The 15,610-nt window shown below is 33.8% G+C and overlaps 1 protein-coding gene across 1 annotated transcript; it reads left to right on the top strand.

Moving 5' to 3' along the window:
- Positions 1–8,701: 8,701 nt before the first annotated feature.
- LOC129004059 (uncharacterized) lies at positions 8,702–13,326 on the top strand. The gene is made up of 3 exons (XM_054432437.1): positions 8,702–8,958; positions 11,856–11,990; positions 12,998–13,326. The coding sequence occupies exons 1-3, from the start codon at positions 8,743–8,745 to the stop codon at positions 13,238–13,240; spliced, it is 594 nt and encodes a 197-aa protein (XP_054288412.1). The 5' UTR covers positions 8,702–8,742; the 3' UTR covers positions 13,241–13,326.
- Positions 13,327–15,610: the final 2,284 nt, after the last annotated feature.

Below are 15,610 nucleotides of genomic sequence, written 5' to 3'. Positions count from 1 at the left end.
GGAGTGTTTTATACGTTTAATGGGGATTCCGCCGGTCTCCGGCGCGGAGCGCGGAGGGGGCAAATTGCGGTATTTCCTGCCTTCGTTATGTCGGTTTTTACATTTTAATCGGCGTTATTCATTACTGGTCAAAGAGTAAACCAGTTCTAGTGCTTATCTGGTTCCCAAGTCATTAACTTGAAGCATTCGTTAAATATTGTCGGACTTTTGACTCTGACGCATGTGAGGATTGTTTATATGGTTTACTTTGTTTTGATTGTTTTTGTCCATTATTTTATAATTATCGTGACCTTGTCGCTATCCTCGTGCTTTGTGAAGACTTTGTGGTTATTTAAATTTATCTAAGTTACACGCTTGGTATTGATTGTGGAAACAAAACAGAGATGTACCATTTAATTTTATACAATTATCTTTGGTATGTTTCCAACAATGGTGTGATAGAATAAGTTGCTTGTATTGAGTTAGATTTGATCTACACGACACTAATGTACCAGTCAGCTTATCTTAGTATTACATTTGTTGCTGACTGAGAGCAGCTGGTGCTATAGTCAGGACTAGTCCAATGATCAGCTGGGTGTAGTTTTGACCTATGACAAGCTTCTTACTTTTCCCTACACCCACTCAGCTACCCAATGTAGTTGCTATCTTGTCCAACATCCACCTAGAAAATAGTGCCATCTCGTCCACGTGAAAACTTGACAAGATTATGACTTAGGGGTTTCTCTTGTCACCTATCCAAAGTTACAGTAGTAAAGGTTATAGTATAAATTATTTAAATAGGCAAACTACTTGACTTTTGCTGCACCAAACTTGAAATGTGTTTTAAGATTTCTGGCTATGTTAAAATTTGCTGAATACCACTGATAATGGCTTATAAACTTACTATTTCAATTTTAAAGGTGATTGCGGGTTAAGATTCTGATAAGTTACACCATGCATTGTGTACAACTTTGAATCTACAATCTCCAAAAAAATTCCCAGAAAGTAATTGTATACTGTATTTTAGAATTCCATCTCTCAAGATTCAGAACCTTCCATATCTCTCCCGTCCCAGAACATAGTTCAAACGTTAAATTTAAATATCTTTCACCTTTCTGCAGCCTCCATGATTGCTCAAATTCGCATTGATAAAAGATTATTTAAGTGAGGCCTACAAGGACCTAGCTACATATACAGGGTGTCCATAAAAAACGTTTCGGGACTTTAGGAAATGAATCCTCATACTAAAAGGAAGAAAAATGTTTTGGAAGAAAATACATACCTAGATATTCGCCTTTTTGTTTTTTATACAATAATATTTTATCTGTCAAGTTTTTCATTTGATGATTTTGAAATTTGATAAGCATGTTAACATACACAAGACCTATTATAGAAATAATTTATAAATAAAAATACTTTTTAAAAATGCCACGTTTTTAAACGCACTAAAAAGTATAAAATAATTTATAAATATGATGAGAGAATAAATACTTGTAACATTTAATACGAAAAACGTGGAGCACATGCTAATTTACAATTAACTTCACCTATTGAAATATTATGGTCTTTGCATGCACCCCACGTTTTTCGTGTTATTCAAGTATTTATTCTCTCAACTATCTGTGATCAGATGTTTTATCTTTACTTTGAAATGCTGTTTTATATTTTTAGAATATCTCGGGAGCAGAACCTGTACCTCTTAACCTCTGCTATTCTAACTGTCCAATTTAAGTATTTACAGCTGACTTCAATTAATTGACCGATTTACGAAACGGCACACGGAAGATTTCTCAGGTGCCGTTTGACGTCACTACTGCTGACGTCTCTTTGAGGGAACACCAATACCGCAACGATACGTTTTCAGCCATCGTAATAGCATTGACTATGAAATGGTACTAGTTGCGTTGTCTTTTAAGGATTTATAGTCAATGGTAATAGCGTTGCGGGTTGATGATCCGAATGATCCGGGTTCGAATCCCGCCGGCGGCACTAACTTTTTATCAACAATTTTTTCATATCAGCAAGTTTGGTTGGTTTGGTTAGATTATGACAGTTTAATTTAATAATAGAAAATTATAAAATTGTCTGTTTCTTCAGACGCAGCAGTTAGTGACGTCAAACGGCACCTTAGAAATCTTCCGTGTGCCCCACCGTTATTCGTTTTTTTCAAAATGTAAACATGGAATATTTGGAAGCCAATAGGGCGTAGCCCGAGGGAAATATGAAAATTAAATTATATAATATTGTATCGTCATCCATTTGTGAGCTATGTTTCATGTTTAAGCTCTAGCTCATCGCGATCTTTGTTTAAAATTTATATCAAAATTTGTCAGATCTATCTATATATCTATCAATCATTTTTTAGATAGATTATGTATTTAGCGTGTTTTATTGGCTTATCATTAGTACTGAAATGTAGTTGGCTTGCGGTGTTTTGTAACACGGAAATAACAAACAATACTTGTACAAACCGAACGAGAGATCAACAATAGGTATTGAATTTAAAGTTCAAGAGTGTTTACTTTGCAATATTTTTTCGAGTAAAATAAGACAGGCATAATTTCACTGTGGCTGATAATTATGTAAAAAAAACACTCATCATTATCTGCATTACGAAAGATGTTCTTGCATTTTTGTGCCTCATGAAGGTTTCTTCTCGTCAATTATAAGCCTTTGGGTGAGGAAACATAAGAAGACATACATAAATTATGTATCTTTGTCTTTGTTTGGCTCAACAGATATTTAAACGTCACACGCGATCGCCAGGTGGTCAAGCGATGTTCCCAGAATAATCACAAAGGTCGAAGAACTCTTCCCAAGGATGGAGTCTTCGCCCCCGGAGCGTTCTGACGTCACGGCACTCTTAGCTTACTGTGGTTCTTGGTATGTGACGTCCAGGGTGAAGCAGTGGTCACAGTTGTTTAGGTGGAGGATTAGAAAGCTGTTCCTCAAAAACTATGTAAAACCTATGACTGTTTCGGATGGCTTTGTTAGTTTGTTATGTAGAAAACCTTATAAAATATTATTTAGTATTTTTATAAATGAAACTTCTCCAGTTCTAATTGGGTAACACATGGTTTACTAGTTGATTCTACACCAATATTAACTTGGCATATTAAAATATTTTAGGTGGATTGAATAAGAGAAGTCTGGTTACAACATATTTTGATATTTAGTGGATATCTAGTTTGCATCTTCCCTAAAAAAATCGTTGGTGTTATTTGCATTTGATTTCAGCCCTTGATCGTTAAGCTTAATTTTTCATTCTACGTGTCTGAATAATTCTACCTATTCATAATAAATTATGAAAATAATATATTTTTCTAATCGTGGAATTATTTTGGAGTATGGGATTACTAGGATGGGTACATTTTTACCATGATTTGATATTGTGAGAAACATACTTTCTCAGTTTGGAATAAATAGAATTGGTATATTTTCACCAACGTCCTAGAAATTCACTATCATTATATTTTCTCGAATGGTTGAAATAGAAAATACATTCTTCATAATGAACTTTTTCTTAATTCGAGAAATATAATTGTATTTAACATATCAAGAAACTAGTAAATGTCCTCACTAAGTAGAAGCTGTTTATCTAAATGAGGCCAAAATAGGAGGATGCATTGATAAGGACCAATAGACAGAGAATCCAAGTTTGCCCACTACGTCACACTGTGAGGTTATCACATTTTTGTAGCAAAAATGGAACTGAAAGGTTATCATTAACCATTATTTTGGAGGACTGTCCTTCAATTTGTATTTACAAATCAAATTAATAGTTTTCCCTGGTGAATAGTCTTATCATAGGAAACCCAGGGTTTGTGATAAGTCAGTAACTCCTGACTTGTTAATTACAGTATCAATAGATAAAAGTGGGATGAAGAAAATCTCTTAGCTAAGTTGATTTCTATCTTTGTGAGTAATTGAATCGTTGTCGTTTGCTCTGTTTTATGTTTCCTTAATACAGTAAAAAAATAAACTAACTACTTATAATAATTTATTTTTTTTTCTAGTGTTTTTTCCTATTCCTATTTCAAATTCCTATTTTTATTTATTTATGTTTACATTTTCTAGTGAAAAGTTTACGGAGTTGTAAGGCCATGTGAATGTACATTTAATCCCTATGCACCATGCAGGGCTATATTTTCTAATAATGTCTTGAAACAACCAATCAAGGAAAAATAGTCAGACATTTAAAGGGCTGTGTTTCATCTTTCTTTGTGGGTACTACAATAATTTTCAGCTTAACAATAACAAATTCCCCCAGCTAAATAGTGTTTTTTGTTTAAGATATGAAGGTTGATTTTGTACCACTTAACTTTTAAGTTGTATGTTTTTAAACATTTGCAATAAATAATTTTATTTAACTTTTATTCGTACTTGAAACTAAAATTGTTGTGACACTGTTGAGTATTGAGCAATTGAGAAGAATAACACTTTTGATATATTTGTAAGCAACAACCGTTGTCATCAAGTTCCTGCTTTTTGTATCACATCAAACCTATTTGTGTGACTGATGAGATTACATTATTTTCTTAAACTTTGCAATTTTATAAAATTATTTATTGTTGAACGTTATAATTATTTTTTTTATTTTGACAATGAATAGAACTATACATTCCATTAATTTAATTGATGATTAATGATTTCTGTGGATTACGACGAAGCCACAGTAAAAGGACATTTATTTTTAACTACAGAATATTTTATGTCACAATCACAGAAATAAATATTTAGGGAGAAAATATAATTTTTCGCCATACACAGCTGTTGCGGGTATAGGGAGTAAAAGTCAGCCGTTGCCCGTTAAATTTCGAATTTATTTAAATTATGTTCTCCTACAGTAACCCGACAAAGTGGGCTTCCTTGCACTCCGTTCAGAACGCTGCTAATTGCTGTATTTACTTACTTTGTCGCAAACTTTTAATTTGTCGCACGGTTTTTACTTTGTCGCACACCGGTATTACAACCAAACAGCACAAAACAACGTGCTTTTATTATGCACGTAATCCGTGTACGCTTTGAAATAAGTTGGCAACACTTAAAACTACGACTACGATCAGCTGTTGCAGTGATTCCCTCAACGCTTGGATTTAACCTAACCTAAAACGTGTTGTTTAGTGTTTGAAAGACTAATAATTTCTATGGTTTATAATAACTGTAGGAAAAATATAATGTGTAACACGAGTGCAAATTCGCCCAGCAGTTACACAAATAACTAATCTATTGATTTAATTGGTTGTAGCTTATGCTTATTGTTGTATTCATGTCAATACTTAATGCCCTAGTGATTAAATAATTATACATTAGTTATTTTGATAAATATTTAGCTGCAGCTGTTCAACATAAGTAAGATAACTACTTAAGTAGTAAACAGTTTTGTTTCGTAGTTGAAACATAACTTCAATTAATCCCATCTTGGTTGTAAACCCATCGTAGAAATTATTAATTAAGTATTTCCACCACGTAAAATAGGATGCTAAATAGGAAAATTTCCTAACCACTTCGTATGTACAATGCATAACCCTTGAATCATTGTTGTTTATCACCGCCTCCTAGACCTTGGACTTGCTCGGAGCTCACGTGTTGTATCATGTTGGCAGTGGTTCCTGAGTACTGGTTTACTTACACATTCCACTCCGGTAGATACTGGTTTCTAGAGGCTTCGTCGCAGGAAAACCCTCTTGTCTCCACATGTCCTTCCGCTGCTTCCAGACTAATTGAGACCAATTTACACTTGATTTCTAACCGGTCTAGATTTTCCCTGTCGTCACTACTGTCCCAGTGACGTCATAATCAGGTGATTCACCCCAGCCATTATTGAGTACATTTGCACTTTCCTGTGTGATTTTGAAAGGGCACTTCCTGAAACTCGTGAATGTATTGCGATTATGGGAATTTGTAGAACTGCTTTTGACTGATCCAATGAATAATTAGTATAGTTTAATTAAGTATTGAATATTGTTGACCAAATAGTTCAGCAGCATTAATATGAGTTTACAGAAATGTTCCGTAATTAATTAATAACCATTCATTATTACCTATATTCTTTCAGTATCATATTTAACGGACTGTACTCACGGTTATTACAAAATAAACGGTACGCATCATAAACATAAACGAATTCCGTCACTGGTTTTTATTACTTTTTAAATGGAACTGTCAAAAAACATCCCAACGGCAATACAGGGTGCAGCAGACAACCAGTATACTTTTTCGGGGGTACGTTTTCACAAAGAAACGCGAAATAGAATTATTCCCCCCTAAATCACATACGAAGAATCCATTTAGAATACTATGTGGCCCCCCTCCCCCCAAAGTTCTCGACCACCTGAAAAGTAGGTGACATGTGTATTTTTTATCACTACAGTCCGTATTACAACTATTAGCAAACATATTTTATGTTATTTCTTTGCGACACTCACAAATTTATTCTACTTTCGGGGGAAAAAACTAAACGAATAGTCCATTTTTACATACTTTATACAATAACTTATTTGTTATTAGAGATACGACCTCAGACCCAATAACCATTATTGTTGACCACATTTTTAGAATTCCAACGACGTTTTAACCGATGTTCTATCTTTTACCGTTTTTGAAATATCAGCGTTTTAACGCACAGCGCCCCCCGCCATGTTTGCCCCCTCCCCCCCAAACTTATCGACCACTTTTGAAATAGGCGACATACGTAATTTTGATCACCACAGTCCATATTACAATATTCAGCAATAACATTGCATACTACTTTCAAGCAAGCTCAAACCTCCTCAGCTCCTGGACTAGTTGTAACTGTTTATGTTAATGGTCCATACATCAATGTATGATAATAAATCGATGTACAATAAGAGTATTATACATCGATGGATCCATATTGAGCTCGCTGATCCATACCATCTCGGTTTTAATATTCGTTACGGTACTCATTTACGGGCTTATCCCAACTTACAACTCTTCTTTATACAAAACCTTACCCATCAGATATCTGAGAGAATATACATTAAAAATGAGTTTTAAGTGATATTATGTTGTTAGAGTCTATTGGATCTATTGGCAGAGAATGAAAGTAGGGGTTTGGAAGTAAGTAGGTCTACACTTATAAATATCCTATCCTTTCAAAATAAATGAGTTACAGTAATTTAATCACGCATCAGCGGTACTTGCACACTATAAGGGTTACATAGTAAATTTAAACCCCTTATGTAAATATTGAGAAAGGAATTTTACTTTACTGAAAATCAAGTTGGTAAAAGCAAGATATTTATTGAGATGAATAATAGATGTGCAACTATTTTAAACATAAGATCTAAAGAACAGCATTATTCTCTTCCGTGTTCTATTCCCGTTCCAAAGCAAAAGTTAAATTATGTAAATGTTTTTAAAAAGACACATAGACAATTTGCCTAGAGTTTCATAGCAATCGGACTATCGGAAGGCATATATATATACATAACATGATGTGGGAAAAATGTATATTTCAGCCAGCTTCTGTTCAGAATTTCGTTAAAACGAGAATCTAATGATTGTTTATCCTGATTCTGACTTGGAAATGTTTATTATTCTTCCTTATTGTTATTTGTTTTGCTTTTGCCTCACGATCTTTGTCCCCGGGCCAAGGGCTATTTGCATATAAAGTCAACGCGGAAAACGTCTCTTGGAGTAAACATTCAACACATTTGTGACCAAAGCGATAATGTGCCAATGGAGTAAATATGCTGCTTTAGTGCTTAAATATTGGACAAACAATTATTATAATTGGCCCAATACCTGGCATGAACGATTGGGTTGTGTTCCAAATTATTATCTACTGAATAAGATTGTCCTGGAGTATAGTCTTCTATAATGATATGAAATAGAGAGTTTCTGTTTGGTAAAACTAGTTGCTCAGTTTTATTTATAAATTACAAATTTGAAATCATAGATCAAAACACTCGAATCCAATCTGTTTTTGATCTTGAATTAGCTAGAAGCTTGAGATATTTTATTTATATTATGTAGATACTTTTTAGACAATATATTCATGAATTATACCATTTTTCATAGTTAAATAATTAATAATTCTCTGTAACCTATCAATAAAAATAATATGGACAATGTTTAACTGAATAGAATTTACATCACTTACATAACATTCGCTCTATTCCGAAAACCAAACGATTACGTCAATCGAAAGTTTAGTCAAACTCGGATACAATAATAATACTCTTGCGAAAAAACTATGCTAAAATGAGCAAAATTAAAGAAAATAAAAATACGGTGTTTTCCAACTCAATACTGTAATAAGTCATGTTGAGCAAAACCCGCTTAAACATTATAGCGATAATAATGACCTCAAAGGCAAACATTGATGAATACTTAATTGTACATGTGACCCAGCGTTACCTTGACATATAAAGCTTTGTTAATATGAATCCGTTTAAAAACGTACATAATTACGTGTGTTAGTATGTTCAAGTTTTAAGTATGGATTTTTTTAAAACCTACAAAGTTGTATTTTTGGTAGCATCAAAACTTAAATATCTAAAATATGTTTACTATGTTCGTTTGCAAAATTCGATATTTCCCAAATCAAATTCGTAACAAACCAAGGTTTGATAACCCATGGCTCAAGACAGCTGATAAGGGTCGACCCTTGTACGGTATTTCCGCGATCTTGTAGAGCAACAAATAGTTCACTGACGCACTCTAGGATTCCCCCGAGGTTGTCCTATATAACCCCCTACCCTCGCAGACCGGTCAGTCGTCAGTAGCACTTCCACCATGACTTGGGCCTCATCTGTCGCGTGTCTCCTGGTACTCGCCCTCGCCTCCGCCTCGCCGGTGGAGGAGTCCCGGCACCAGAAGGAGCTCAGGGAACATTACCAACATCTGTCCTACATCACCGAATACTCCTGTCATCATCCCCAGGCTAGGTCTGTGCCTGTACATCAGCTACTCTCACCGTACCAGACCCGAGGAAAAGCTTACTTCCCTGAGGTATGTACAGTTCATTCGCTAGTTGAAACTTTAGAGTGTAAACATTATTAAAAATAATTGACAAAATAGTTGTTATTGTGTAAAAACTGCAGTAATTTATTTTCAAACGTTACTTATACAACAAAGTGTTCATTCAACTAAAATTAAAAAAATGTAGGCCTACGTTCAATGAATTTTAAAAATAAAATACTATGTAGGGTATTTAAATATTGTTAATCACAATTTAAATATAAACTAGATTATTTTAGTTTGGAAGCTCATAAAGAAACGCCACTCAAAATCAAATGGGCACTAAATTAAAAACTTGTATTGTTTTAAAAAAAAAAACGTTTAAATAGTTGGAGTACAAAAATATTTTGAAGTTACTGTATGCTAAATTATGTCTCAAATTATTTTTCACTGTTCATAATATGAGCCTAATAATATTATTTATAATATTGTTGGTTAAATATTGATGGTTTGATATACAACTTATCATTTAAAATACAAGAATAATATTTGTTTTTTTTATACATGGTTTTTAATGTTAATTAGTTAGCTGGGTAAACTTTAATACGAGGGCGGTCCAACCTGAACTAACACGTAACTACATGAAAACAGACTGTTTGTACATTACCGTACTATTTTTAACATTTTTTTAGATCATTGTTAGTATTTGGCATTTCATTATTCTTTTACTATTCATAGTTTACTATAGTTTTGGTTCTGGATTTGGTTTGACTATTTTCGTGCAAAATATTGAGACATGATTATAAATATGTTCATGTACACTTGAGTACAAAGTAGAGTCTATATGATACTATTTATGAGAACCCTTGCAATATTTTTATTGCACTAGCTTATTACAATTTAATAAGTTTATGTCCATAAAGAAAAAAAACTCTTAGTACTATTGTAATTGCAACGATGATAAATATATATTTTTTTTTCATTTGTAAAAAACCTTTTTGCTTTTTCGCTTTTTCAACAGACATTTTTCAGTTTATTTCTAAAGCAGTAACAATTTGTTTTTATGAAACATAATAATTGTTAACCTACACTATTTCATAATAGGCCCTAACTGTCTGACTATTAATATCATGGAATTGAATTTAAAACTATAATAAACAGTTTTGAAGGAAACTAAAGTATTATTCGTAGCCTAATAGGTAAATATTTATTCATACACCAAGATTAATTTCAACCTGTAAAGTAAAACTATATTTTGCAAAGTAATAAGTGATATTTCATAAGTAGGTTTAAACTATTAACAATGTCTGTTTAACTTCTCCTAATACAGGTCTCCTAGTACATGATTAGGAGGATACATACTTTGACTATAGTTTAAGGTGGGCTTTGTAGAAATACATTTTGTATATTTAATTTTTTTACTTGAAAAGTCGATCTAGTTTCAAAATCTCTTTTGAAAACAGCAAAATTAAAAATTTGGTACAGAATCTATGTTTAGCTTCACTTATACAGTAACAATTGTTGGTTAGACATAGAGATTCCTTTTAACGTTTTGTAAATTTATTTATTTAATGTTTTAATTTGTGTACTGAATTTGTTGTTTGACAGTTCTACAAATAAATTGTTTAGTCAGTAGGCCTGCATTTTAATAAATTTTTAAATTCTGTAAGTTCGAAAAAATAAATCGCTGTTTTAAAATATGTTGTAGACAACTTAAATTTTAACAAGTGGATAAATGGCATTATCACTGTATTCTTAATATTGCCTACATGCAATACGTCTAAAGGTCAATAATATATTTAATATTTCATTAATTCTCCACAAAAACCTTAACCAATATACGTCAGAACATTAGACATACGACATTTTAGACAGAAATAGCCAATTGACGTCACTCCAGGTATCTCCGTGTTCTAGGAATTTTAAGTACACAGTCAATTAATTCTTGTCACAAAACAGATTAGTATTGAGCAGGCTATTCTTTAGGCAGTGTCTAAAGCCACGTCTAAAGTTAGTGGTGAAACTTTAGCCGGAATTTGTGGACCTCTTGGTACAGAACACACCTTCAGATAACCTTACAACTATCTAAAAAAAAAAAACAGATTGTTCTATTACGACCATTCTTCATTACAGACCAACGATAATCATTACAATTGGCAGTTTGAAAATATGCCTGGCGTACTGCTTTATATTGTAGTTTTACTTATAATAATCCATTTGTCTAAGAGAATGTGTGTTTTTGGACATCTCTCGTAGCGACTAATATTTTTATTAAGTCTTATATTCATCCACGTATCTAGGTGACGATTCTGTGACTATATATTAGCTTTATGTCCTGTTTACTGTACCGGTGTGTTTATGTTAACAATTCTGTTGTGTCTAATATTGTCACGTTGACGTTAAGTCAATATCTAGCATACTTAGGTAATAACTAACCTCTAAAAAAGAGAACAGTTTGCAGGAATATAACAAAAGTAAAATTAACTTTTTCTAAATTATCTGAGTTTTGGAGTAAAACTATTCTACTAGGATGTTCATAGATTCGTGTTACGTTTCATTTACTAGGGGTTTTATTGTAGAAGAGGGTCGCCATTAAAGTTTGCTCTCTGTACATAAAGATTGTGTAAACTAACCTAACCTTGCCTAGCCTAACCTAACCTGACCTGACCTAACCCAGCCTAACCTAACCTGACCTGACCTAACCCAGCCTAACGTAACCTGACTGACCTGACCTAACCTAACCTAACCATCGTGATGGAAAATGTCCGCAATAAACCTTTGAACAACATTAACCTAACCTAGCCTAACCTGACCTGACCTAACCTAACCTAACCTAACCTAACCTGACCTAACCTAACTTGCATAGGCAGTTTTAAAAGTAGCTCTTATTTTCTTAGAAACCCCCGTTGACTTTCTCTGCCATGTCTAATAGCTGCGAATGTTTCTAGGTGACCATTCTCCACCGTTGCGACACTTTCGCTGGTTGCTGCGAGGGAGGAAAGAAGTGCAGCCCTCTACACGCCGAGGTCGTACATCTTCCCTTCAAGGTCACCTACCTCGAGGACATGCACCACCATCACAAGGTGAATACCACAATAATAGTTACACCACTGAGGTTTAGGACAGGTGATGTTGTGTTGGGACCTCACTATCGTGCGTGTATAGTGTATATACATCCCAGTAATCCATGTTCTAACCCCTGAGTTGTTGCCCGTTCAAAAACAATTTTTTTTCTAGACATGTTTCGGTGTTAGAAGACCATCGAAACATGTTCCAAACATATTTCTTTAGCTGTATGTATGACACGAACTGTGTGAGTAATTTAGTCCCATACACTGTACAGTAAAGCCCTGGCTTAATATACTTAGGAGCCTAGAAAATCTATCTTATTTCATTTATAGCTAATAAATGATGAAATGTACATTATAAATTGAGGTGTTGGGTTAATTAACTAAAAAAAAAACTGTGTGATTGTAAAATAAAAAAGTATTGTATATGATTTTATTATAAAAATATAAACTTTGTAAGTGTATGCTGTGCACTGTATTTCTGACCAGCAGCTTAAACAAGTGTCCTTAATTTGTCTTTTGACACTAACAAACCGCAGTTTAGTAATTAACCAACCACATACGAATAAAATTTTCATCGCTTTGCGCCTGGTGTTAGTTATTAAAATCTAGTAAACCATTTTTTACGCAAACGTGAACGGTTTGCAGAATATATGTCCAACATTCAGCCCTCTATTATAAGTTAGTGCTGCTTCTGAGCTGTATACTCAATCCAAAAATTTCCTATCTGATATTGATATTCTTACAAGGATAATCGTTCATTACATAACTTTTCGCCTGAACTCAACCCCCATAGTCAGACTACAGATTCCGGGAGCTGTCCTTACCATAGAGCACTAAATAAGAATATTGTATTAATTTAGTGCTCTGTGGTCCTTACTTGAATTTTCATGGGTTGTTCCTTCAGATATAAACAATTTCAAAGAATATTTCTCATAGGGTGTTCATGTACACTCCGTATATTCATCGTAGCCTATCCTTTATCTTTTGGTGCTTAAAGTTGACAAAATTGTAATTTTTAGGGTGAATGGGAGATGGAATACTTCAGCTTTGACAACCACACCGTCTGCCATTGCGACCACCGCCGTGGCCTGTACAGTCCCGACCAGCACCACGATAGCCACGATCACCACGACAGCCACGATCACCACGACGAGCACTCCATCAAGGGGGACTTCCGCGACGAGCTCGCCGTCCACGATGAGGCCCACCGTCTAGAGCCCAAACACGAGAAGAAAATAGACTCTTTGTACATTACTATCTGAACACGTCATCAAGTATTACCAGTATTTTATAATTTTGTACAGTTGAATTTGAAACCTAAGACAAAATAAATTTAAGGTTTTTTTAACTGGGTTTTTATGCTTTACCCTGTTGAAAATGACAAAAATGCTCCATGATGGTGTTATAGACTGTGGTTTATTGAAAAAAATTGGAAATGTGTAAATTGGTTGGAAATGGTAAAATGGCAAACTACATCAGGGTGTTTAAAATAGCCCCGCCGTAGAAAGCGAATTTCCATTTGTCTGGATTGATTTTCAATTAAATCTATTAAAATAACATTAGTTTTACCGAGTAAATAGGTAAATAGGTTTGCTGCTACAAGGAAACTAATAAAGTGTGTTTTTAGTAAAATGTTAATATCCTAGTAGGCAAATATTTAATATGTCTACACTGGGATATGATGTAATTTTTAGATGTCTACTTACAGTTTTTTTTTTCACGCTGAATCCAAAAATGCAATAATTTTTTGTCGGTGAGATTCCTAAGTGGCCGTAAAACGAAGGTTAAAATTACGAATCTAAGGTTTATTTAGCGATACTATATTTGCCAAGTTTGAATAAAATTGTATATCCATAAACTAGCAAACTACAATAGTTTACTGTTTACTTATTCTCCATAATAATAACGTAGGTATTTTAAGTTTCCAACTTTTAAATTTGATCCGTTATCAATAACCTTACAAAAACCGTTTAACATACTAAATTATTTATAGAGAGAAATTGGGAATTTTTTTGTTTTGAGGGTCAAAAATGAGGAAACCCTATTTTTACCCCATAAAACCTCGTTCCCATGGTCAGATCATGCTGTTTCAAGAACTCATCCAAGTTTTTCCGCCTTACAAAAATTAATTTAGTCGCACAAAAATTACTCAAGTTATCGTGTTCAAGGACACATATAAACTCTCTCTCTATATAGGGGGAATGACTTTTGAAGAGTTGTAGCAACTGTTATGTATGACCCATCAACCTGGTCAGCAACGACAAAATACGGTATAATATAAAATTTTAGACACTAACGCATTCTGTGACTGGCTCACGCAAATTACGTTCTTTTTTTAATAAAAAGTTGGCTACAGCCATAGATAAAACTTACTCCCTTGTGTTGGTTAGTCTATGCTACAGCTGGGCCATAGATGGGAAGTCTACTTCAGTATCCAAAAGTCAATGGTTTTACTTAACAACACGGGTAACGGACCAATTAAATTCAAGGATTGAGAGAAAATAAGTAAAATTGTAATGCTTCGAGCTTCAACTTATCAGCTGTTTACTGATTTAATTGTAAACGATTGGTACAATTAGTGATTGATACAATAAGTCGTTGCATCAATGTCAGTGGCAATGACAGCTTATAAATAAAAACATAACCTCTCTTAGAAGTTTTTTGAAATGATTATTATTAGTTAAAAACCGGTCGTAGGTAAAGTAGTGTAGACAACTCGCGTAAATAGTGTTAACGACACTCGTAGAAGTTTCGCGATCGTTGCAATTATTTACTCGTTTCTGCTACTATTTTACATGGTAAGTATTAAAACACAAGTTCCACGATAGTAAAATAAGACTAGTTTTGATAGGAGTAGGCGTACTCCACCAACAGTGCAAATCATGTTCAGTGTAAATTAAGTATAGAACCTTTCTTCTAAAATCAAGATTTCTTGCTTGTTCCTCACTTTTCAGCTCACCGCTTGGGCAGTGGTCAGTGACCAAAGTTGTATCAATGTGTGTTTTAAAATTATAAATGAAATTTTCATAAATCAAGATAATGAAATGATTTAACAAGAAAATATTATGGCTGCAAAGTACAAAGTCAAGTGGTAAAATAAACAACAAAGTCTTCACCACAGTAAACTTGTCAGTGCCTGTTATATTTTCAACGCCTCATGTTCTGCATTAGAGTGTCACCAGACAGCATTGCCTCTTGTGTAGGAATGCTGAATATTAGATAATCATACTGTGTTTCACAACACAGCTGAAGTTTGTGTGGCTGGTTGTTTGTTTGTTTGGGACTCAATCAACATTAACTACTGGTCAGATTGGACAGACATTTGGCATGATGAGAGCTCGTATATTTAGCATACTGACCTATTCCTATCTCAAAATACCTTACAAATTAAAAATGGCCCTTTTTTACTTAATTTTTTAATGAGAATGAGATTGAAAAGTTATGTATTCTACCCCATGCCTTGGAGTGGAAAACACCCATTTATTTTTACTCTTGAGTCATAGACATGTCCAGTTTCATAACTGTACGTCTCGTAGCTCTGAGTACTGAGTAATAATTTTATGATGACGCCAGGCCAAAAAATTCACAAATCGTATAAAATACTATTTATTTTTTTAAACAATCTGGAATCT

Source organism: Macrosteles quadrilineatus, unplaced genomic scaffold, assembly GCF_028750875.1.
Source record: "Macrosteles quadrilineatus isolate MER2022 unplaced genomic scaffold, UCM_ALF_1.0 Scaffold_9__3_contigs__length_116548681, whole genome shotgun sequence".
Lineage (NCBI taxonomy): Eukaryota > Metazoa > Arthropoda > Insecta > Hemiptera > Cicadellidae > Macrosteles > Macrosteles quadrilineatus.
Note: the sequence above shows the minus strand (reverse complement) of the source record. Positions and strands in the feature narration are given on the sequence as shown.

Coding starts and splice junctions, on each gene's coding strand:
- LOC129004059 (XM_054432437.1), top strand. CDS start 8,743: ATGACTTGGGCCTCATCTGTCGCGTGTCTCCTGGTACTCGCCCTCGCC. Junction 8,959..11,855: donor GAAAAGCTTACTTCCCTGAG/GTATGTACAGTT, acceptor GAATGTTTCTAG/GTGACCATTCTCCACCGTTG. Junction 11,991..12,997: donor ACATGCACCACCATCACAAG/GTGAATACCACA, acceptor TGTAATTTTTAG/GGTGAATGGGAGATGGAATA.